Below are 24493 nucleotides of genomic sequence, written 5' to 3'. Positions count from 1 at the left end.
ACTTCTCCACAAATCCAGACTGTAAAAATACCATTAATAAATCAGTACCACACTAGGGGACACAGCTTCTGTGCCTTGGTGATTGCCTCCTCTGTATAGCCCATGAAAAGGTTGTCATAGGATGTGACCACTATGATTCCCATTGCAGTCCCCCTGATTTGTTTGTACATCTACCTTCCATAGTAAAGTAGTTATAGGTAGGGATAAAGTTGGCTCGTGTGAGAAACTTTCAGAGGCTGTTGCGAAAGGTAGTGTTTAGGGCTGAGAGACCATGTGTGTATGGGATATTTGTGTAAATTAAGGTCACATACATAGTAAAAAGGAGGGTACCATACAGTAGCAGCCTGGGAATGGATGTGGGACTTCCAGGAAGTCACTGGTATGTTTTATATTCAGTAGGATGGGGAGCTCTGTGTGAAAGGCTGAAGTTTCTGGTCAGTCAGGGCGGACATATATTTGATTGGGGACTTTGGAACCAGCTACTGTGTGAAGGCCAGGATGGTTATTTTTGTGTATTTTGGGAATTAGGTAGAAAGTGGGTTGCATTTATCAGGACGGGTAAGGAGGAGCCCTTTACAAGGGCAACCATATAATAGTTTCTGGGAGGTGCCTAGACCTTGGGGTATGGTGTATTTTTAATATTTTGGAAAACAAATGATGACTTGCAAGTAACCATTAAAAATTTTCAGATCTTATTGTCTTAAAAACCTGTGTAAAACTGACTTTTAAATTATTTTCTTGAAAGAAAAACACCTGAATACATTGTATTTTTTCCATTCCCTACAAGTTAGCAGTGGGCCGTGGCCCTCTCTTGCCCATGGGTATGGGCACCCTTGGCAGTATGGAAGCAGTTGAGTCCTTGTGACAGGCCTAGGGTTTTCAGGATTTTCTGCAAATCAGTCTGGATGGAAGGAGTCTGGTGATTAGGAACAGTTTTGTATGTTGAGGTGTCTGGGAGCTGATAGTGCTCGTCGGCCACATACTCCTCATGGTCAAGTGCTACAGTAATGGAACATTGGTCCACAGGAAAAATGATGATAGAACTTCCTGCCTTCAGGTCACAGATAGCTTAGGACTCAGTTTGGATAAGGTTTGGCATTTCAGTGATATTTTTGGGAAGGACTGAGAGACAATGGTGGAAGTGAAGAATTCTTGGAAAGAGTAAGAGGACAGGCTGTATGAGTAGGGTGGAGGGGATGTTTTGGATTATAGTTGTGGACAGGAGGAGAACATCATCACTTTAGGTAGTGTGAACCATTTTGTTCAAGTTTCTCTCTGGCTTTAAGAACTACACTGAATGCACTACCACATTCAAGGAGTGAAAGGTGGAGGATTCTAAAGAGAGACATTACAGCTGTTGATAACTATGGTTAGCACATATTGGTCAGGGACAAGGTGGGTAAGGGCTAAGGACTGATTAGTCTGGAATGGGATTTAAGGAATGATTGATAGAAATGGGGCCTTTCAATTTTAAGCATTTTGGAGAAACACCAAAAGTTATGTAAAACTGGAGGAACTGTGGGGCCATTGTTTAGCTGTAGTGAATAATGTTTGTATAATGGATGTGTATATCAAGGTACTGGGTTATGGAACATGATGAGATTGCAGAAAAAATGGGAATTGCTTGGGCTGGTGAAAATAACACTTCAGTAAGAAAAAGAAGATATATGATGATGAAGTATTTCTGCATAAGGACAAATAGGACACTGAAAGAATAATCAGAAAATAAGAGAAAAGTGAGAATCATTAACAATACTATCAAAGTTGCTGAAAAGCAAATAAGACTGCAAGTAAATGTGTTTTTTCTTTATGTCCATACTTTATCTCATTATTTCCCAGCTTTAACACTGTTTGTTTAGAATTTTTTCATTTATCATACCATCATTTATTTTGCAGGTGTGTTTTTACTCTTTTAAAACTTCAAGCACATATCTTTTATATGACTGTTTCTACACTGGCATCACACCAGGAAACGACCTTGGAAATGTGTGTCTGTATCAGCCTTTTCTCTTGCCTTCATCCAGTTTACCCCAACTTTTATATTTCATCTTTGTAGGTTTCAAATGTAATCCGTTACTAGCATAGCATTGTTAAGTCCTACACTACTGTGTATTCATCAACTTGTGGCTCTGAGCAAGTTGCCTACTTAGTCACTGAAGTGTCTTATTTCTTCCAACCTTGCCCTATCTTGTAACTGAGATAGAAGCCACTAGTTTCAAAATGTAGGGAATATTTGATTCCCATTGTTTTCTATCTGTCTCTGCTGCCATCCACAAGTAAGTGTGTTTTTATCTCCACTTGACTGCAATTTTTCTAAAATCATTCAGGGTATATGGTGAAGGGAATTCCAATATTCTTCTGAATAACACAGTCGTAGTACTATCTGCAAAATTATACTTGTGCTCTAATAATGGTATTGTGGTGAGTGAAGGAAGTGAAGTACACCTGATATACAGACTGCTAAAGGGTTAGCATTGCTGTAGAGGAAAAAAGTTCTGCCTTCCTCACACAATGTGATCACTATATCTATCCTCTGTGTTTCATACCAAGCATTTACAAAAGTGACAAAAGGAGACAAACAATACTTAACTGTTTCATGTAATCAATATTGAAAACACAATGTTGAAATGTTCTGTAGTTCTACACAGTGCTACAAATTATGTACCAGTTCCAAAAAATACAGCTGTCACTAAAAGCTATTGAGTGCTATTGCTCACAGCATTCTTTGATCACTATGTTTGGCAGTGACCAAAGACAAGACATTAGGGCCTGATGTCTTCTGACTTAGCAGATTCAGATCTACAAAATCTAGCGTTCAAGAAAAAGTTAAAGATAGTACACAAGCTCATAGATACTTTAATGTGAAGTGGTCAGTTAAAACTCTTTCTAGCGCTGCTTCTCACATTGTGTAAATTGAGCACTAACATACGTTGTTTCCCTCGGGGAGTTTATTTCAGTACCATATATAATGAAATTTGATCAGTTTTTTTGCCACCAGTAAACAAATCTTTAATAAATAGTTGTATTACACATGAGATACTAACCTTTGTGATAGATTTCTGTACAGCTAAAGAGGCTGCATGTGATACAGATGCATAATGGAAATAAAGATGTGTTTGCAAAGAGCAGAGCACTGTATAAACTTCAAGAACCTAAACCAGAAAGTCAGTGTCCAAAGCAGGGTCGACATCTGAATAGCAGCTAGCTGAGATTGAGCAGACTTCAGGCGGCATAGTACTAAGCAAGAATGGCTTGCAGCTGCTCGCTGATGTCCCAGCTGCTATCAGCCTTGCTTACTAGACCATGCAATCATGCCTCTGGTGGTGCCTTGCAGATACTGTTTGTAGTGCCTTCGATCCACTGTCAATTGTATCCACTAGCAGGTATAATAAAATAATAAAATTAAGAACAAGAGACTTTATATTCCCTTTTCACAAATACACTGCCTTATGGCAACCCACGGTTACACCAACATAGACGGCACCATCTTTAATGTCATTGACAAACACACAACATTCAAATTTCTATTAAGTTTGCAGCTTTTTCTTGTTATTTAATAATTTTTTTTTTTTTTTTTTTAAAGTTTGGAGTGTCATTAGTTGACAGTGTTGGTTAAATTTCCTGGCCACATGGATCCCATGAGAAAGTACTGCCAGTTCCTGTATTAACACATTCTGACATTATTTTCCATTCCATCAGACCTCCAAATAATGACATTATAGGAATTCTGTAGACCGTAGCTCATGGTCTTGCGGTAGCGTTCTTGCTTCCCGCGCATGGGGTCCCAGGTTCGATTCCCGTCGGGGTCAGGGATTTTCTCTGCCTTAAGATGACTGGGTGTTGTCATCTTCATAATCATCGTCATTCATCCCCATTATTGTCGGAGGAAGGCAATGACAAACCACCTCCACTAAGACCTTGCCTAGTACAGCGGTGTGGTTCTCTCGCATTGTCCCCTACGCTCCTTGGAGTATAGGACATCATCATCATCATCATGAATTCTGTTCTACAGGTTTTTTCACAAAATGACTTTTATTTTCCATATATTACACCTTACTGCTCTTGAATGATGCTGTAGTTGAGAAGTAAGTATAAATATGTAAGAAATTCAATGTTCTTCTGCTAATATTTCCACTTACATGATATTTTGATTGATTGTTACAGGAAAGATTGAAAAAAGTGACTGGAATGTCATGGAATTGGAGAAAAAAATCCAAGAAAATAAAATGGGTAAAGGGGGGCGACAAGAGAATCCTGAAAAAGTTCCAAAATGGAGCCGCGATCAATTTGTTGACAAGGTAAATCACTTCTTATGAAAAAATTAATATGGTAATGGAAAGTATTTGGTAGACTATAAATATTAGAAGGAGTAGAAGTAACAATGGAATTGGGCTCAGTCTCTGCTAGCCCCTGACCCTCATCCAATTCTACCCTTGCCCTGTGTTCCTAACTGCACTCACCCTGCACTCACATTCTTCTATTCCCAATCTTCTTTTTCCTGTGTTCTATTTTCTCCTGAAAATTCCACTCCTTCATGTCACTGTGCACTGTGTACAACTCTCCCTGCTTGCTGCCAGAACAAGCTCTCCTGTGCCCCATTCTTACTATGTGCTCATGCTGCCTGTCCCAGCTTTTAGTCACCCTTCCCAATCCTCCTTCCCACTCTCCACTCTTTTCTCATCTCAACTGTGTGACTTTTCTCCTTGTTTGAGGTACAGTGCCAGCACAATGTAGTCCGTGCAGTACAGTATAACCATGCAGGTGGGTGTGTTTATATGTGGGGCTCTGTTACCTCTGGAGGAGGAGGATTCATCCAAAAGTTAACAATAATCTCAGTCTTGTTTATTTGCCTATGATAGCTCAATGCCTGAATTATACAGTGAGTTATTACCTTTATTCCTTCCACCATTCATTAAGGAATTGGAAAAACTGATATTTGTTTCAATTTCTGTTTTGTCATTTACATATCTCATTCCAGTTTGAAGCAGTGAAGTCAAAGCTTGAGACTAAAACTGTAGACAGAGAAAAAGAAAAGAATGATAAATATTCAGATGTTGATGTTACATTAAAGCTTATAGGGAAGAAGCTTAAAGAAGGTAATGCATTAGAAGCTGGCCCCCGAGGAAGTAACAAGGTTTCTGCCATGGCTGAGCAGTTTGCTGTGAAGACACAAGATGCAGAGAAGCCTTCTATACAGAGATCAGTAAGTGCTTCTCATTGTTTCACATAAATGTGAGTGTGATGGAGTGAAGCTTGTTGTAAATTTCAGTCGTATCCTTTCATATGATGTGACCAGCATTACTTTGATATTACTTTGTTTGGGCATAAGTTAGCATATACATGATTAAAACTAAACAATTCATTTAGTTACAATATAAAAATAAAATCTTACCTTCTGAAATTTCAGAGTAAACTTCATTTCTTGGCTGAAAAAATTGGTTGGAATTTATGTTTAAGAATTACACTCATCTAAAAATATTAAGGAGGATTTCATATTTTTAGCCACAAATATGTCATTAGTGTTTATTATTTCTGGACAAAATGTGACAGGCATTATGGAATGTGACAAGTTGAAGCTGTATGCTAGATTGAGACTTGAACCTGTACAACTATGCATAGCAGGCATGTACTCCTACCAGTTGAACCACTGCAACATACATCACATCCTCAACTTGTGCCACTGACTCTACTTCAAAATCCTTTTCATTCTCAGATTATTTCTCAGATTTGTACTCTTCAAAAAATAAGATAAATACATTTTTGATATATCACAATCAAGGGCTATTGTTTTCGTAGGATACTTGTGATGAAATTTAATGCATTGATACGCGTGCTCCATGATATCGAAATAACACCCAGCAGTGATTTTCCCCTAAGCTGTTGCTTGATGAATTCAGTAGTGCACATCGTATTAGAAGGTGGCTGAGTTTTGAACTGTTCTACATGTGTGCCTTAACTGCCAGCAACTGATTAGATTTAATTTGCTTTGAGGCATCTTTCCATAATACTGGAAAGCAATGACTTCCCTTTTGCAAGCTGTGCAGTGGCCACACTACAATACTGAGAATGTTTCATTTATTGTTGCCCACAGTAACACATTCTGAAAAGGCAGTGGGGGGGGGGGGGGGCGGAGGTGGAGGTGACATTGCCATTAGTTGTAGGGTGTGAGATGGTGTAAAAAAAGATGTACAAATGCATTTGAGGCCATCTACAATATTAGCAAACATTTTATCCCTCAGAGACGTGACGTCTTTTTACCAAGGGTGGGCAACCAGCAACCCACGGGCCAGATCCGGCACGTGATTGGTTTTAATCCAGGCCATAGTAGAAATTTTTGAAGCAGAGCATTGTAGAATTTTGTGACGAAACTTTTTAAGACAGCTATTGTAAAGAAACACTGTTCACGAAAGGTAAATAAATGCAAATATTGGAATATGGAGTTAACATAAAAGGAATGCACTTTCAAAAATGCATGTGTTAAGGCACAATTTGTTGGCGTGACGTGTCGGGAAAAGAGGTTCCATTTGTATCAGTGTGTTACACCATACACATTAACACTAAGGATGCTGTAGTCTTGACTTGAGGCACTAGGAGTGTTGGTGTTGCATCAGGTGATGAGCTTAACTAAGTATGCGGAACAGGCCTGTGGGTGTCAAAAGGTTGCCCAAGCCTGTCTTACATACATCAGTAAGCTAATAATTTCTATTTACTCTTGAACCATACTGAAAGTAGTGTGAAATCACAGAAGCTTTATGAAAAGTCAGTACTAACTAGTATTGAAATGATATTTGCTACATGGAAAAAGGATTTTTTTGAAAATGGTTTTAAATGACATTTTCGTGTTATCTGTTTCTCTGGATGGTGTGTAGATACTCACTTTCTATTTCTGATATAGTTAGACATATTAATAATTGTTGAACTTCACAGTTAACACACTTTTTTTTTTTTAATTTTTAGAATTCTAAAGCAGCACTCGTCCTTCCTGCACAGGGTGGATCAGAGATGTGTCATTTCTGTAAAAAGAGGGTTTACTTAATGGAACGTTTAAGCATTGAAGGAAGATTCTTCCATAGAGGTTGTTTCCGATGTGAATACTGTGGTACAACTTTGAGGCTTGGTAATTATTTAATGCTATTTTTGTAACTTTGTAACTGTGTGTTGATTATTAGAACTTATACATCAGTAATTACATTTATCTAAATCTACTTATTTAACTCCACTTCAAGTAATGAAGAGAGCACAACTCAAAGGTCTTTTAGGTTAATTTTTTCTTCACCAGTATTTTTCTTATCAAAGTTTGTGCTGAAGAAAGGTTTTGGGCTTTGTGATTATGCAGTCTGATTTGTGAGACCAAGCATATTCTGACAATATGAAAAGTATAGTTGCTATTCACCTTGGAGATCCTGAGTCGCAGAGAGGTGCAATGAAAAGACTGTCAGAAAGTGGGGGGGGGGGGGGGGGGGGGTAGTGGAAAAGGAGAGAAGTGACTGTGGGTGAATTGGTGGAATAGAGGGCTGTGTAGTGCTGGAATAGGAACAGGGAAGGGGCTGGATTAGTAACGACAATAACTAACAAAGGTTGAGGCCAGGGGAACATAGGATATATTGCAGGGAGAGTTCCCACATGCACAATTCAGAAAGCTGGTATTGGCGGAAAGGGTTCAGATTGCACAGGCTGTGAAGTAGTCATGGAAATGAAACATGTCGTGTTGGGCAGTGTGCTCAGCAATGGGATGGTCCAGCTGTTTCTTGGCCGCAATTTGTTGGTGGCCATTCATGCAGACAGTTTTTGGTTGTCATGCCCATGTAGAATGCAGCACAGTGACTGCAGTTTGGTTTGTACATCACATGCCTTACTTCACAGGTAACCCTGCCTTTGATGGGATAGGTGATGCTTGTGACTGGATTGGAGTAGATGGAGGTGGTAGGATGTATGGGACAGGTCTTGCCTCTAGGTCTATTACAGAGATACGAGCCATGAGGCTCCAGGACTAGAGCAACTGAATCACATTCTCTACCAGTGTTTCAACTACCTTTCATCATATCCTGAAATGAGGAATCTCCTGCCCACTATCCTTCCCACCTATCCCACAGTGGTTTTCCACTGCCCACAAAACCTACACAATATCTTCATCCATCATTACACAACCTGTGCTCCCAACCCATTGCCTCATGGCTCAAATCCCTGTAATAGACCTAGGTGCAGGACCTGTCCTATATATCTTACCACCACCACCACCACCACCACCACCACCACCACCACCTGTCCTATCAAAACCATCACCTATGCCATCAACAGATGTAGGAGTAACTTCAAATGTGTCCCAGGGAAGTGTGTTGGGATCCTTTGCTGTTCATTTTGTGTATTAATGCCCTTCTAGACAATATTAATTGCAGCCTCAGGCTTTTTGCAGATGCTGCAGCCATTTATAATGCAATACTGCCTGAAAGAAGCTGTACAGATATTCAGTCAGATCACAATAAGATTTCAAAGTGCTGCAAAGATTGACAACTTCGCTTTAAGTATTCAGAAACCTGAAATTGTGCAGTTCGCAAAATTAAAAAAAACCTACTATCCAATGACTATAATATTAATGAGTCACAGTTGGAATGGATCAGTTCATACAAATATCTGCGTGTAAAACTTTGTAGGTACATGAAATTGAACGGTCACAGAGGCTCAGTCATGGGTAAACCAAGTGACAAACTTGACGGTTTATTGACTGAATACCAGGGAATTGAATCATTCTAGAAAGAAGATTACTTTCAAATGACTCATACACCCCATCCTAGAATACTGCTACAATGTGTGGGACCCAGTCTAATAAGACCAACAAGATATTGAATGTGTGCAGAAAAGAGCAGCATGAATTGTCACAGGTTTGTTTGACCCTTGGGAGAGTTAATTTTTTAATATTTTTATTTATTTATTTCTTGTTCCGGTGATCCATGTTGTGACAATATGGCAGGATATGGAACATGTCAGAAATCTTTGGTAGCACATAAAAACAAAACAAAATGATTTTATATTACAGTAAACAGTAACTTAGGTTCCACTATAGAAAATCAATTTTGAGAAAGAAAGAAATATTACAAAGTAATAAGTGTTACAGAAAATAAATATTGCAAAATATGTGTTAAAAAAAAAGAATAGTCAGGATTAAAAATGTAGATTTGGGCATATATTTGCATTTAACAATACAGGAAGTGATGAACACTGTAGTTCAGGAACTCTTCAATCGTATAAAATGATCCTTGTTATAGGAACTGCCTTAAAGTTTTTTTGATCAAGAGCTGATCTTCTACAGAACACTTAATTCTTGAAGGGATGGCATTAAAAATCTTACAGCCAGTGAAATGGACTCCTTTCTGTACCATACTTAGATTTGCCTGCTCATAGTGGGTATAATGTTTTCTTTTTGTCTCATGACTACGATACTCACTATTCAGTTTAAAAATGAATTTTTCTTTCCTTATGAAGCACATCAAAGAGAATATATATTGCACAGTGGATATAAGGATTCCAAGTTTCTTAAAAAGATTCCTGCATGTGGCTCTAGGATGGGCTCCGTACATGATCCTTATGGCTCTTTTTTGTGCACACAGTACTCTTATAGCCAGTGACTGATTACCCCAAAATATAACTCCATATGCCATAATGGCATGAAAATAACCATAATAGGCTGCCTTAATGGTTCCCATACTTCTATAAGAAGAAACAATGTGTAAGTTGCTGAACTCAATATTTTGCATAGATCCAGGATGTGGTTTGACCAGTTCAGTTTGCTGTCAATATGCAAGCCCAGGTATTTTTAGGTATCCACCCTCGTTATCACCTGCTCACCTATTTTTACTACTATTTCTCCACCTTTGAATGTTGTGTGGAACTGAACATAGTTTGTTTTAGTGTAATTTAAAGAAAGGTCGTTAATGTTAAACAAGTTCACTCTTCCACTTAAAACCTTACTTGCTGTTTCCTCAAGTTTATCTACTGAATTATCAATAAGTAGTTTAGTGTCATCAACAGATAATTTACAAAGATAATAAAAAGTATCACATGAATGTCGAAAGAACTGAACTGGCAAACACTCTAAGATAGACACAAACTGCCCTAGAGAAACCTGCTTACAAAGTTTCAAGACCTAACTTTAAAGAACGACCGTAGGAATATACTACAATCCCGTACATATTGCTCCCCTGGGGATCATGATGACAAGATTGGATTAATTACAGTGCATGCAGAGGCATTTAAACAGTCATTCTTCCCATGCTCCAGACACGAATGGAACAAGTAGAAAGCTTCTCTTTCATAATTTTGAATGTTCAGCTAAGTTGTTGTTTGAGTTTTTATGCTCAGTCATCAATTTCATGGTGCAAATTTCAAGTTTCTGGGATAGCATAATTAAGGAGTCTGCTGAAACAGAGATGTCAGAAAACCTAATAAACTGGGAGAGAGGTGTCAATTGAAGTGTGTAACAGAGCTCTCCATTTATTAAGATCTCATCCATCAGAGCTGGAAAATCCCGAGAAAATGTATATTTCATGAAATAACAATGCAAGTTCTGAGAAACAAAATAGCATCAAAGGACATAGTGAGTGCCTGGAGTTGAATTCAGCTATATATAGTAGCCTTACACCAAAAATACTTCACAATCTGGTTGTTATCCAGGCAGTGAATACACTTAACAACAGACCTCACATCACCTGAAGAAGACATCGGGCTTGGTTGTCGAAATATTTAAAAATTTAATTGGAAACTCAATTGAACACTCAAAAAAAGCAGTGTGCTAGGAACTAGTTGTAAGCTGGTTTCATTACTCTCTTGGCTGTATCTGGTGTAGATGTGTTTTGGCACTTTATCAATATACTTGTCATCAACAAATGTAACAGTTTATAAAGAATCCTCCAATGTGTTGGGCAAATCATTTATGTAGGTCAAGGACAGGAGCTGATCAAGCACTGAACCATTCATGAAACTGTATTTAATGTTTCCTCACTCTGAATTGAGTCTTATTCCTGTGGTACCATTTGTTAATGTGACTTATTGTGTTGGTGTTAAAATCGTATCTTCTGGCTGAATCTTACAGTTTTTTTCACATGTTGCAAATAGCCAAATAAGATTTTTTTTTTTTTTTTTTAAAACTGGTATGCAAAGTTAATATTCTTCAAAACATTAACCTTCTGTGTAAATACAATGCTACCAGCACTTAATCAAGTCTTAGTATGCTTAATGGGAACTGACATCATGAAAGATAATCAGGCAACTGTCAAAGCTTTTTAGACAGCCCCTGTCATCCTGAAATGCTGTCTCTTCCATCCTATTTTGATTGAAGGAAACAAAAAGAGGTTGGGGAACCAAATCTGGATTTCTGCGTGATTGGGGCATTATTGTTACTTTATGTTTGGCCAGTGTTTCCCTTACTTTTAACTGTGTTCTTCCGGGCACATTGTCATAATCAAACGCTAGTAAGCTTTTGCATGAAATTCGTCATTGCATCAAATGGAAAATCAATTGGGAAAACTGTTAAAATTAAAAGGAGATGGAATGAGTGGCCAGTACTTTCCTTCAGGACCTGAAATTCCTAGAACTGCTGATAGAATACAAACCTTAAATTTAGCAAGCTGTATGTTCTTTCTTCAGAGGGCAGTTAGGGTTGATTGGGGATGGTTGGAAAGTGGGACAGGTCACTAGGGCCCTAAGTTGAGAAAAACCTCCATCATCCTTGCATGAGGCAAGTCCTTGTCAACAAACGATCTGAGTGTGGCCCCTCCCCCTTTTAACCTTTCCCAGTCAATCTCTCTCTCTCTCTCTCTCTCTCTCTCTCTCTCTCTCTCTCTCTCTCTCTCGATAATAATAATGATGATGATGATGTGAGACTACAGTTGCTTAATGGCAGAAACAGGTCTTTTTTAGAAGATTTTTGAGAATTGTACATGTCTCCAACATTTCTGTACCATTTTGAAGACGGTGATGTGTAAATAGGTTCAAATTCATTACTTTCTTTGTGGCAGTTTTGACTTGTAATGAGCATTTTGTAACATGACAAAATATGCTGCTGGGAACTCTCTTGCTAAACTTTAAAATGGAATAGGGTGCAGTAGCTTGAGCTTTTGCCTTAGTGAAGCCAATTAAGGCTTTAATGTCATATATGGAAAACAAACATATATATCTCTTCTGCTAAATACTGTTCACTGTTTGCGACACACAGTAACATTTCTGTCAAATTTCTGAAAGAAAATGACTGGAATAGGTTTGACTGGCTCAAAGATAACAAACTTGTATATTGAATCTTTAATTTTGCAGCTTTCTAAAACTTACTTCATTGATAGAAAGATCTAAGAAATACAAATAAGTTTAGATAGGTAGTAACTGTTTTTTTAAAAAAATAGGAAAAAATTGTTCCAAATTGTAAATTGGGAAGTAAAGAAGGTATTGTAAAGGAGTCAGAAGTTATAACATAAGGTTATAATTTCAAACAGTTATTGGTATGTCAAAGATGAAAGCTAAAGTTCATAACAAATGTCAGGATGCAGATGGATTCCTAGGAAACTGTATGTGTAGCTTGTTCTTTTTCATATTCTTGACATTTTCATTTTGATAAATGAATAAAAAAAGCGGCTCCAAAAGTTAATAATTTTATGTCAGTTTAATTATGTATATGTGTTACCTACAAATAAATTTTGTAATAAACAAGCAAATGGTAAACCTTTATATCTCCAAATGTATGTTTTCAATAGCAGCAACAGCAAGCGTTAAAAAGTGTAGCTTATGTTAAGACTGGCATTCCCGTGTCCGGCCCTGCTGATTTAGGTTTTCCATGATTTCCCTAAATTGCTTTAGGCAAATGCCGGGATGGTTCCTTTGAAAGGGCATGACCGACTTCCTTTCCCATCCTTCCCTAATCCGATGAGACCAATGACCTTGCTGTTTGGTCTCTTCCCCCAAATCAACCCAACCCACTTATGTTAAACCTGAAGCTTCAGGTTCTGATGTACATGTTTTCTTTTGTACACGTAATTATTTCAATTTTGATGGGATCTTTCAGGTAGTCATTTGTTTGACAGAGATGGTTGTCGTTTTTATTGTACTCAACACTTTGGTATGCAAGGGGTCCAGAAAATGAAATCTGCCAGGAAGGATCAAGAAAATTATACTGATGTGGGCAAAACAAAGATACATGGAATTGAAGCTCTCTTGAAGCATACAGATATGGTAAGCTTTCAAAATTATTATGTTGGTCATCTCTCTCTTGATCTCTCTCACTTAGCCCACAGACTTTTCACTCGGAGAAAAGAAACTCCAATGGAATTTTTTTGTATTTGAAGTGTACCATGTAATATCTTGAAAATCAAAAATTTAGTATGCCAAAATTTTGTCCAGCATATAGGGATCAGTTGTAAAACATGACAATTTGGCAACATTCAAATGGCATACACAAGAAAACATTTCAGATTAAATGATTCTTCTTAGCTTGATTGTTAGCATAGTGCAAATTAAAAAAAATAATCATTCCATTACCTTTTCTCCACATCATAAACCATTCCTTTGAAATACCATAATGACCACTGTCATATTTTTTGTATATGTGTTTCAGTTTCCTATCGTGTACATGTTGCAATCTTCAGTACAAGCCTCATGTGATGCAGGTCTCCATCCTACTCTATGCTTTGTAAGTGTCTTCATCTCTGAATAACATTGTAAATCTACATCCAGTTGAACTTTCTTATTCTGTTCATCCAATGGGTTCCCTTTATGGTTTTTACCTGCAGCACTTCTCTCAAATACCAAATCGACAGTTCCTTCATGCCTCAGAATGTGTCTTATCAACTGATACCTTCTTTTAGGCAAGTTGTATCACAAATTTCTTTTCTCCACAATTCAATTCAGTAACTCCTCATTAGTTGTGACTTATTAAACTGCAGTTCAGTAATATTCAGACCAGCTGGCAACTGCTTTGATTGGAATTTAAATTACTAGATTCTTCTCTGAGTCTTGAGAGTATTTTGCTTGTCTCATCTTGGATACCAACTAGAATAGCTTTCTCATGTCTGGCTCTCCTAAGGATATCAGCAGTCCTGAGGGAATATCATCTATTTCAGGGGCCAGCATTCTTATGTTACACCATGTTTCAAAAGCTTCTATTCTCTTCCTGAATTAACAGCTTTTTGTTCATGTTTCACTTCTGTTCAAGACTATACTCCAGACAAATACCTTCAGAAAAGACTTTCTAACACTTAAATTTATATTCAATGTTAACAAATTTCTCTTCTTCAGAAATACCTTTTATGTCATTGTCATTCTTCATTTTATATTCTCCCTACTTCAGTCATATGTTGTTTTACTGCGCAAATAAGAAAACTCATCCACTACTTTCAGTGTCTCATTTCCTACATCTACATCTACATACATACTCCGCAATCCACCATACGGTGCGTGGTGGAGGGTACCTCATACCACAACTAGCATCTTCTCTCCCTGTTCCACTCCCAAACAGAACGAGGGAAAAATGACTGCCTATATGCCTCTGTACGAGCCCTAATCTCTCTTATCTTATCTTTGTGGTCTTTCCGTAAAATATAAGTTGGTGGCATTAAAATTGTACTGCAATCAGACTCAAATGCTGGTTCTCTAAATTTCCTCAGTAGCGACTCACGAAAGAACGCCTCCTTTCCTCCAGAGACTCCCACCCGAGTTCCTGAAGCATTACCGTAACACTCGCGTGATGATCAAACCTACCAGTAACAAATCTAGCAGCCTCCCTCTGAATTGCTTCTATGTCCTCCCTCAATCCGACCTGATAGGGATCCCAAACGCTCAAGCAGTACTCAAGAATAGGTCGTATTAGTGTTTTATAAGCTGTCTCCTTCACGGATGAAGCACATTTTCCCAAAATTCTACCAATGAACCGAAGACGACTATCCGCCTTCCCCACAACTGCCATTGCATGCTTGTCCTACTTCATATCGCTCTCCAGTGTTACGCCCAAATATTTAATCGATGTGACTGTGTCAAGCGCTACACTACTAATGGAGTATTCAAACATTATGGAATTCTTTTTCCTATTCATCTGCATTAATTTACATTTATCTATATTTAGAGTTAGCTGCCATTCTTTACACCAATCACAAATCCTGTCCAAGTCATCTTTTATCCTCCTACAGTCACTCAACGACGACACCTTCCCGTACACCACAGCATCATCAGCAAACAGCCGCACATTGCTATCCACCCTATCCAAAAGATCATTTATGTAGATAGAAAACAACAGCGGACCTACCACACTTCCCTGGGGCACTCCAGATGATACCCTCACCTCCGATGAACACTCACCATCGAGGACAACGTACTGGGTGCTCTCTCAGCCTTGCTTGATTTAATTTGACTACATTCCATTACCTTTGTTTTGTTTTTGATGATGTTCATCTTATGTCCTTTCAAGACAGTATCCATTCCATTAACCTGCTCTTCCTAGTCCTTTGTTGTCTCTGCCAAAATTACAATGTCATCAGCAAACCTGAACTTTAATTCCTTCTTCAATTTTTTTCTTTGATTTTCTGTACTGCTTGTTCAATCTACGGATTGAATATCATCAAGTATAGTATAAGCTAGAACCCTGCCATACTCCCTTCTTAACCACTGATTCCCTTTCATGACCTTTGACTCTTATAACTGCAGTCTGGTTTCTGTAAAAGTTGTAAATAAAGTTTCACTCTGTACCGTGCTACCTTCAGAATTTTGAAGAGTCATAGGGTCAATATTACCTTGTGTGATGCTACATTAACCAGAACCCCAACTGATCTTCCCCTAGGTCAGCTTGTAACAGTTCTTCCAATCTTCTGTATATAGATCGTGTCAGTGTTTGCCAACCATGACTTATTAAACAGTAGTTCGAAATATTTATACAAGCCGACAACTGCTTTCTTTGAAATTTAAATTCTTACATTCTTCTCTAAGACTGAAGATATTTCGCATGTCTCATCTTGGACACCAACTGGATTATTTTTCTCATGGTAGGCTCTCCTAAGGATATAGGCAGCCCTGAGGGAATATCATCTATTCCTGGGGCCTTGTTTTGACTGTCTTTCAGTGCTCTGTCAAATTCTTCTCACAGTATCATATCATCCATCTCATCTTCATCTACTTCCTCTCCCCTCTCTGTAACACTCAGAATACCTTCATTTCTCTTGTATAGTTGCTCTATGTATTCATTCCACTTTCCAGCTTTCAGCTTTCCCTTCTTTGCTTTATACTGGTTTTCTGTCTGAGTTATTTGTATAATTACTTCATGTCTCTCCAAACATCTCTTTATTATTGCTACAGACAGGACCTATCTTCTGCTAGTTCTACAGTCTTGCATTTATCCTTTAGCCATTCATGCCTAGTCATTTTGCACTTCTGTCAATCTCGTTTTCTAGATGTCTTTATTCCATTTTGCCTACTTCATTTGCTGCATTTTTATATTTTCTCCTCTCATCTGTTAGATTCAATACCTCTTTTGAAATCCAACAATAGAATGTCTCAGTGCTGTGCAATAACCCCTGTAGCATCAGGATAGGAGGCATAATTGATGTGCAAATCAACATCTACAGTAATTTTGTTGCACTTTCTTGTGCAGAAAAATGGTAATACTTCTAATTGATAGTAAGCAGTTAAGTAAAAAGTTGTTGGATCTTCAATAACATGGATGAGAATGAACTCTAAAAATTTGTAGATTTTTTATGTAGACTAAATCAGAATGATGTAGTATCATCATCATCATTGTAGCTATTTGCATTTGAGAACCACTGTTATATAAGGGCCTTATACTTTCTATGTTACATCTGTATCTATTTCACAAAATATTGGGACACAGTTGTTTTTGAACTATGATACTGTTGTGAAAAGTTCTTCTCTATAGTGTGGTTCTTCTCAGTGTTCATTCTTTCTCTACTTTCCTGTGTTTATTCACCGCCTTCCGAACCACACTTTATCAACGACCATCTGCGCACAACACAAGACTTCGTGATCATGTGGATTGTTGATGCAGCATCTATTGCTCCAGATTCTTTCCTCTGTTAGTTAATTCGAAAGACGGCGTGTACATGTAAATAAATGTGCAAATTGTGTAGATTTTTTTAATTAGCTGAATCTTCTGCTTGGGGTGATTAACAGTGCGTTATAGCCTTCAGCCATATGCATCCATGGTTGTTATAATGTCATTTATTCACCATCCCTTAGATTGTTGTCTACTTGGTCTTCCCTTATCTCTTACAATCCGACAGAGTACTTTGGTTCTGTAGCTGCGGTCCATTCATCTCCCTTCATGACCTGCCCCCTTCTGTCTCATTTTTATTGCTGCTTATTACATCTTCCAATCTATTAAAAAAAACCTCGTGATCTGTGCAAAATAGGTAACTTTATGACTTGGAAGATTAAGAGCTGAATCTAGTGTAAACACCGTTATTTTTGTCAGGCTTATTTCAATAACTTTATTACATATAATAAACTATCACAAATATGTATTTGTCTGTGTGCACGCACGATTAAATGTCACTAAATCCTCGTTCTTAAGAATGTTTTCTGTTAAAAAATATAACGTGGACAAAATTTTGGCACACACATTCTTTTGCTTTAGATGTTTAAGAACTCCTAGTATGCACTTGGAGTGCTTGAATGTTTTGCCTCCTTGTGTCCTGTTTTGGGGAACAAGAATAGATAACGTGCATATTCCATTCCTTACAAATGATAAAAAGTGAACACTGGATTTTGTTGGTAAAGGAGGAGGAAAAATATGTTCCACCACACCATAATGGTTGTACATGGTGTACATTTGCATGTCAAGATGAACAAAAATTATAAAGACATTGAGACCAGAGTTTGGGCTTTAGGCAGAAAAAAGAATTTTTTTTTCAACTAATTTTGAGCAAACAGAATGGTGCAGATTTGTTAGGAAGAGATTGCACATAAATTAGTCTGAAGTTGTCTTGCGTTTCAGGTTACACATCATTATAAAATATATCCAGCATTTCAGCTGCTCTTACTGAGAGCCTACATCAGGTATGTTGTTGCCATTTAATGGCAGTTGTGTACTGCACATTAATCTTGTATTTCATTCCCTTTTCATGTAGGTTACCTCCTCTGTTTCCTTGTTTGATTATTAGTTCCAACATAATTTCAGGAATGGAAGTTTTTGAGAGTTCATAAGTACTGTGCTGCTACTGTTTCAGTGTGTTACTTGTCCCCAGTTTTTCTATGTGAAGGTGGATAGAACCAGTATCTTAACATTTTATGTGAAAAACGAAATATCCTTCTGCAAATTAAAATGTGATATATACTATGCACGCTGGCATGAAGAATGATAGTGTGCCACACATGCTGTAATTAATTAAATTTGTTCATGATCCTAATGTAAGAGGTATACAGAATGTTTCAGAATGCTATAATTTAGTTGCTAGTCAATCTTCTGGGTTGTATGGTCATGTTCCATGAAACTTTTTCATTCCTAACATTTCATTCAGAACTGTGCTGGGCATCTTCAGAGGTGCGTGTGGTTCTGTTTCTTGCTGTCATCAGCTGTTGATGAAACATTAAGACCAAAGAACTTTCATGGAGCTCGACCACACAACTGAGAAAATTTACCAGGAGATGAGACATCTACCCATGAAAGCCTTTATTGTACAATGCTTTAACTCTCCAACTGTAATTGGATTTTGCAGTTTTGTGTATAAATTGGTGTGTTTAGTTAGTTATCCACTCCTGGATTATGTGGTAGGTAAGCCTGTGTCGGTGTACAGCATTCCAATAGAACTGCATCAAATCACTCTTCAATACTTTATTTGCTATAATGCATTTTGAAGACAATTTCTTCAGATTGAAATTTCAGTGAATTTGAGTGCAGTTCACTATGTTGATTTCGTGTGATGTTACATACAATATGAACGTCACTGTAAATTACCTACCAGGAAGATTACTGACAAAGTGAAATTTCAGACAGCAGCAGCAGCAACAGACACACAAACTCCAAAACTGCTAGCTTTCAAAACCAAAGATTCTCTCACCTGGCAAAAGAGATGAAAGACACGAAAGAAACTAAAACAACTAGAGGTTTAAATAGGAATAAGTAGGGATTAAAAAGGAAAAGGGTGACTAAGTGGTATTTTCTCCAACAAAAACTTCCCTTACACTATAATTTGTTTCAGTAAATGTTTCTGTACTTACATTCTTTAACACTAGTTATGGCATCTTCTGGAAGATTCATCTGCAACTTTGTTGCTTTTCTCATACATTTAGTTCATTAGTTGAAAAGTTTTGTGTCTTACTTCAGATAAACACTGCAAACTCTCTCATTTTTATAATTCTAGAAATTATATTCCATTTCTCATTTCCTTTAATAAATTGTATAATTGTGGGAGAAGAAAAGGTAAAAAAAATGTTAATTTATGAAATTGTGATCTGACTGTGACAAAGCAGTTAATGAAACCGAGTGGATCGAACTAGCACAGGTGCAGGGTCATTAAATGTTTGTTGACAATGTTGTGTTGGACTGTAAAACCAGTATCCTGGAAAAGTTATGCTGAGTTAACAGAATAAGTATGGAGCTGACAATAATTTTCTGAAGCAGTTACATTTAATAACGATATACAAAAGTTCATTGACTTCAGGAACTGATACTACTGTCATTGAAATTAAGTCTTTATGAAGTGTAGTAGAAATAAAGTTAGAATAATCAGTCTGCCAGAAAGATAATGTCATTGTATAGAATTAAGGGACCATAAATATTTCATACATACTGAAGTTACCAAGAAAAATTGAAAATTTCAGGTATAGTGGGTGCAGGATCGGTAATAAACAATCTGTGCATACAATTTTCACATTGACATTTTCCATTTTGTGGTAAACCACTAGCAGCTATTATCTTGTCGATTGCTGTTAAATGTGGCCATTGCCAATAGTATTCTAAGATGTCTTGCTCCTTGTGTGTGCAGTAGTAATTACATAAATATTTACAAAAATTATTTCTTATCCTCTCACAATCATTTTAGTTGTCTGTTTATTAATACTAAAGGCTTTTGGCACCAGGTTTTGCAATACATTATTTCTGTCACAAATTGAATTCATTAATAAATTAAACTGTCCAGGTAAAAATGAATGGATTATGATAACATGCAGTATCTTCTCACTTTCTTAATTAATATGCAGCATTTGAAGCATAATTTTTTTCAAAGGTAAATTGATATTGTTTCATTGTGAGAATTGTTTCTGCTTTATAAATGATCATTTTCCTGAAACTGAATAATGTGCCAACTGGAGGAGAGAGAAAAAAAAACTTTTTCATGTCTGCTATTAAGCTGAAATATTCCTGCATTTTTTTATGCATTAAGTGTAAATTAATGGCATGTACCCAAAATGTTTAATTCTTGTAAAAGTAGATTTTTTTGTGAAACTGACAAATTCCACGTTATCATGAAGTGCCTTGAAGAGTAACTAACAAGCTAACTATGTGTGATGTAGTAGGTAATAATTGGTCAAAAATTTTCTTTCTCTTTAAAACAAGCAAGCTGAAGTAGTAATGTTAGTTACAAGGGAAATAAACTGGAAGGCCTCCCTTTGTAATAGAATATGAACACTGTGTCATTCACTGACCTGTGTTGCGTTAATAATATTCTGCAGCATACTTACATTATAAATATGGTTAATCAGTACCTAAGCCCCAATGACCTTAGAGGATTTTGATGTAATGAGTAGAGCATACCAGAAAGAAGTGAACATTCAAAGAGTGGGATAATAAAATGTGCAGTGTTTTCCAAAACTATGAAATAATAGTGTAATTAAAAAGCAAACAACTTTCATCCCAGCTCTGGGTGCTCTGTTCATTGCTCATCATACCTGCAAAGGAGGAGTGAGTGACTGAGTGATTTGTGTTTCTGAATAAATCATGAATTTTTCACTCTATGCCTTCACCGTGGTTTTGCTTCACAACACAAACCTTTTTCCCTTAGGCACCAGAAGCAACACCAGAGAAGAGTAAACTGCACAGTATTGATGCAGTCGATCAAAGGACAACCCCTGAACGAATAGAATTTGAAAATCTTGTGACTTCTGATGTTGAAGAATTGCCAGGGGAAATGGATGAAGATGAATGGACTGATCGTAATTTTGGAACATCAGCTGCAGAAGGCTCTAGTGATTCTGTTTCTGATTTAAGGTACTACTGATCTTGTTGAAACTTAATTCAGTGTCCTATTTATAATTACTGTTAGCTTGAGCTAGACAGGGAAAGAGAGAATTTTTTGCTAATAGCCGTAAGCTCTTCATTGTATTTCCAGCATGTACTAACAAGAAAGAGAGGGAGGTGGGAATGAGGGTACCCAAAGCTGTGCATAAGCACAAATGACTGTTGATTTAGTGATTAAGATGTACAGTTCAGAGTAATAACGATAAAGAGCATTTCGAAATTGATAGATCAGAGATGAAGAAGAAACATGAGATTAATAGCAAGTTGCAAATGGAAATATTAAGTATGGAAAAACAGAGAGGTGACGGGAGGGGGGGGGGGGGGGATGGAAAGAAAAATCATTTATGTACAAACACCGAGGCATATGGTACAAGGATAGAGATGATCAGAGCAGGCAGCACTGAACTTCATTCAGAGATAAATACATATTTATTTCTTAAATTTTGTAGTTAATGGAGCAGTTGACAAAAATTGACTGAAGTTGCTTACAGATTATCTTTGGATCCAGTAAGAAGACTGCTATGATAGTCTGTCAGATTACACCGTCATCGTCATCTACTGGAAAATAATTTGTGACTGACACACATTTAAATCTGGCATCATTAATGTTACAGAACAACCGTTTCATGTGCTGTTAGATATCAGCGATGCAGGTAGTCATCTAGCTACAGACTGATTTATGCTGTTTGTATTAGTAATGGAAAAATTTTGAATGACATAATTGAAATAATGGTGGAGTAGTTGCTGCCCGCAATTGAAATTTGTCATGTCCATGTACATTACTTTCTGTTTCAAAGAATGAATTTATGTTGTTACAGATTTAAATTTTTGAAAAACAGTGGATGATGTGCACTTTGACCCAGGAGCATTTCTTCCCTTTCTTTATTTTCATTTCCTTTCCTTTCATTTCATTTCTTCTTCTTTTTTCATGTAAAGTTTAATGATGTGCTTTGTTTCTTTTTCATCGTCCTCACGTATCAGTTCCATTCTATGTCCCTCCTCTTCCTCAACCCCACATATGTGTAGATTTGGTTTGAGACTGACTTTCAAGTTTATAACTTGCAATGAAATAATCTTAAAAATTCTTATAGCTCATCTTTAAGAATTTCATAATTGTATTGTTGATCATGTACCTATTTACATACCTTAGCATTTCCTACTTTCTCATGCTGTATGTACTTTCAGTATATTTATTAATATTTTTAGGTCTGGAAAATTTCTCCCACATAATTAAATTTGTTTTGACTGGCACTACACCTGTTCTGATGTAATTCAATCTTCTCCAAATCTTCCAGTTTGATGTATTGCCTCTGGGCATCTCTTGTGAGACGGGGTAGTGCTTTGAAGGCTCATTTAGTTTGGTACTGAGCAGTCTCCTGCAGGATTTAAGTCTGCTAGGTCCGCATGAAGCACCATGTAGGAGGTGGCACTCATCAAACGTTTGTTTAAATATTTCTGTATGCTCATGGGCAATTCTTCTTAATTCAGGATCCGAGAAACCAGTCACTTTATATTACTTCCCAATTGGTGTGGGTTTCATGCATCCTGTTTCTAGCCTGCATATGTCCATTAGGTTTGTATATACTTTTTTAGCTTGTACAAGCTATCTGGCCCAAACAGGGCATACATATTCTGCCATAGGAAAACAAAGCACTTGGACAGTTGTTCTTAACACGGTTGGTCTGGCTCCCCATTTACTATTAATTAGTTTCCTCAAGATGATGATCCTTGCAGCATCTTTTTGCCAGGTCTTCTGGCAATGATACTTGTATGTCGGTGATATGTCCATGATATGTCCAGCGAGCCACCCAGGTATGTTTGTTTGTGTCTGTGTTCCAGGTTGATGCCTTTCCAGGTGATGTTCTTCTTTCTCTGTGCCCATTTTGGGTGACAGTAGAAAGTGCTAACTTTTGACTTTGAGGAGTTTGGATGCTCGGACATGATATTAAATGAGTTTTCCAGTTTCATTTCTACTTTCACAAAGCTCTTTTCTTGTGGGCATATAGCAACATCATTGGCATAATGGGCACCATGGTCTGTTATTGGTTGAGCATTTGTGTGTAGGTTAGGTAAAAGAGAGACCACAATACTCCCCGAGTGAGACAGTTCTTTTGTTGACTCCATCAGCTTTTCCCACCCTCCAATGTTATATAAATCTGTCTGTTTCATAATATAAATACAATAATAATAAAGGTTCAATAAATTTTGTGAGCTGATGGTTCTTAAATGTGTTGTAGAGCGTTTTTTTCCCCATGAGCATACTATGGCTGACAGTGTCATTTGAACTAATGGAGATCTCTCTGTGTTCTGTAAGGGACAGGATTTGACAAGCACAGGGTTTTTTGGTTTGAATCCGTCCTGTGTGGGAATGACCTCTCAGTCTGTAATATTTGCTGTGCAGTTTAAAATCATTCATTCATATAGGTTATACGGATGGCATAGTAGCACTGTTGGACGGTAATTCTTCACTTGGCCTGCTTCTTTACCAGGCATCAACAGTGCTATGATCTTTGATTTCCTCCACATCTTGCGCATTTTTTGACAGTGGTTAAAGAGTTGCAGAATCCCTTGTTTGGCACTAGGGCCAAGATATTCAATCTGTTCCACACATGTAGCATTGACAGTGAATGATGTTTTGAACACGTTTGGATCTTGGCTCTGGATTCTGATAATTTTTATTTTCTGACAGTTCTTGGATTTTCTATTTAGTAAGAGTTGATGGACAATTTGACTGGGTGTTACTGTAGAGAGGTGCTTGACTATCCTAGGGTCACAGTTAAGTTCCAGACCACATTGCTGATGTGGGTCATGTTGATTCTTTCCAGAGTTTCAACCTATTTTGGTTGTCTTCACTCACAAATCATTTCCATTAGTGTTTCTTTGCAATGGTCAACCTCTTCATCAAAGGGTCCTGTTCAGAAAGTGCTTTGTATTTCCCCACGATGTTCTTTGAACCATTTGAAAAGCCTGATATTAAATGCTGTGTATATCCTAGAAGTCATTTGAAGTGTCTTTTAAGACGGCTTTGTAATTTTCTGGGACTGGGAAAAAATTTTTATTTCTGCATCCAGTTTCTTAGTGTATGCTGTCCATTCACTTTCTTTAAGGTAAAACCTTCTGTGGAATGATGTTTTTGTTGCTCTCAGAACAGCTTGGAATTCTGATAAGCTAATGTATTGTAGGAAGAAGCACGTGTACAATTTTTAAGCCTGAATCTTTCAAGTTTGTGTTAACAAAACAATTACTGGGGACAGATTCATGGCTCCAGATCTAATTGTT

At 37.3% G+C, this 24493-nt stretch overlaps 1 protein-coding gene across 3 annotated transcripts in view; it reads left to right on the top strand.

Annotated features, from left to right (window-relative positions):
* The window catches only part of LOC124796266 (F-actin-monooxygenase Mical), a 554406-nt gene that overhangs the window by 357732 nt on the left and 172181 nt on the right, over positions 1–24493 (top strand). For all 3 annotated transcript variants that reach the window (XM_047260379.1, XM_047260378.1, XM_047260377.1), the window contains 5 exons: positions 4165–4298; positions 4979–5203; positions 6958–7117; positions 13046–13212; positions 20979–21184. In XM_047260379.1, the coding sequence (XP_047116335.1) occupies positions 4165–4298; positions 4979–5203; positions 6958–7117; positions 13046–13212; positions 20979–21184 (892 nt within the window). The remainder of the gene's footprint in view (positions 1–4164; positions 4299–4978; positions 5204–6957; positions 7118–13045; positions 13213–20978; positions 21185–24493) is intronic.

The sequence above is a fragment of the Schistocerca piceifrons genome, chromosome 4 (genome assembly GCF_021461385.2).
Source record: "Schistocerca piceifrons isolate TAMUIC-IGC-003096 chromosome 4, iqSchPice1.1, whole genome shotgun sequence".
Lineage (NCBI taxonomy): Eukaryota > Metazoa > Arthropoda > Insecta > Orthoptera > Acrididae > Schistocerca > Schistocerca piceifrons.
Note: the sequence above shows the minus strand (reverse complement) of the source record. Positions and strands in the feature narration are given on the sequence as shown.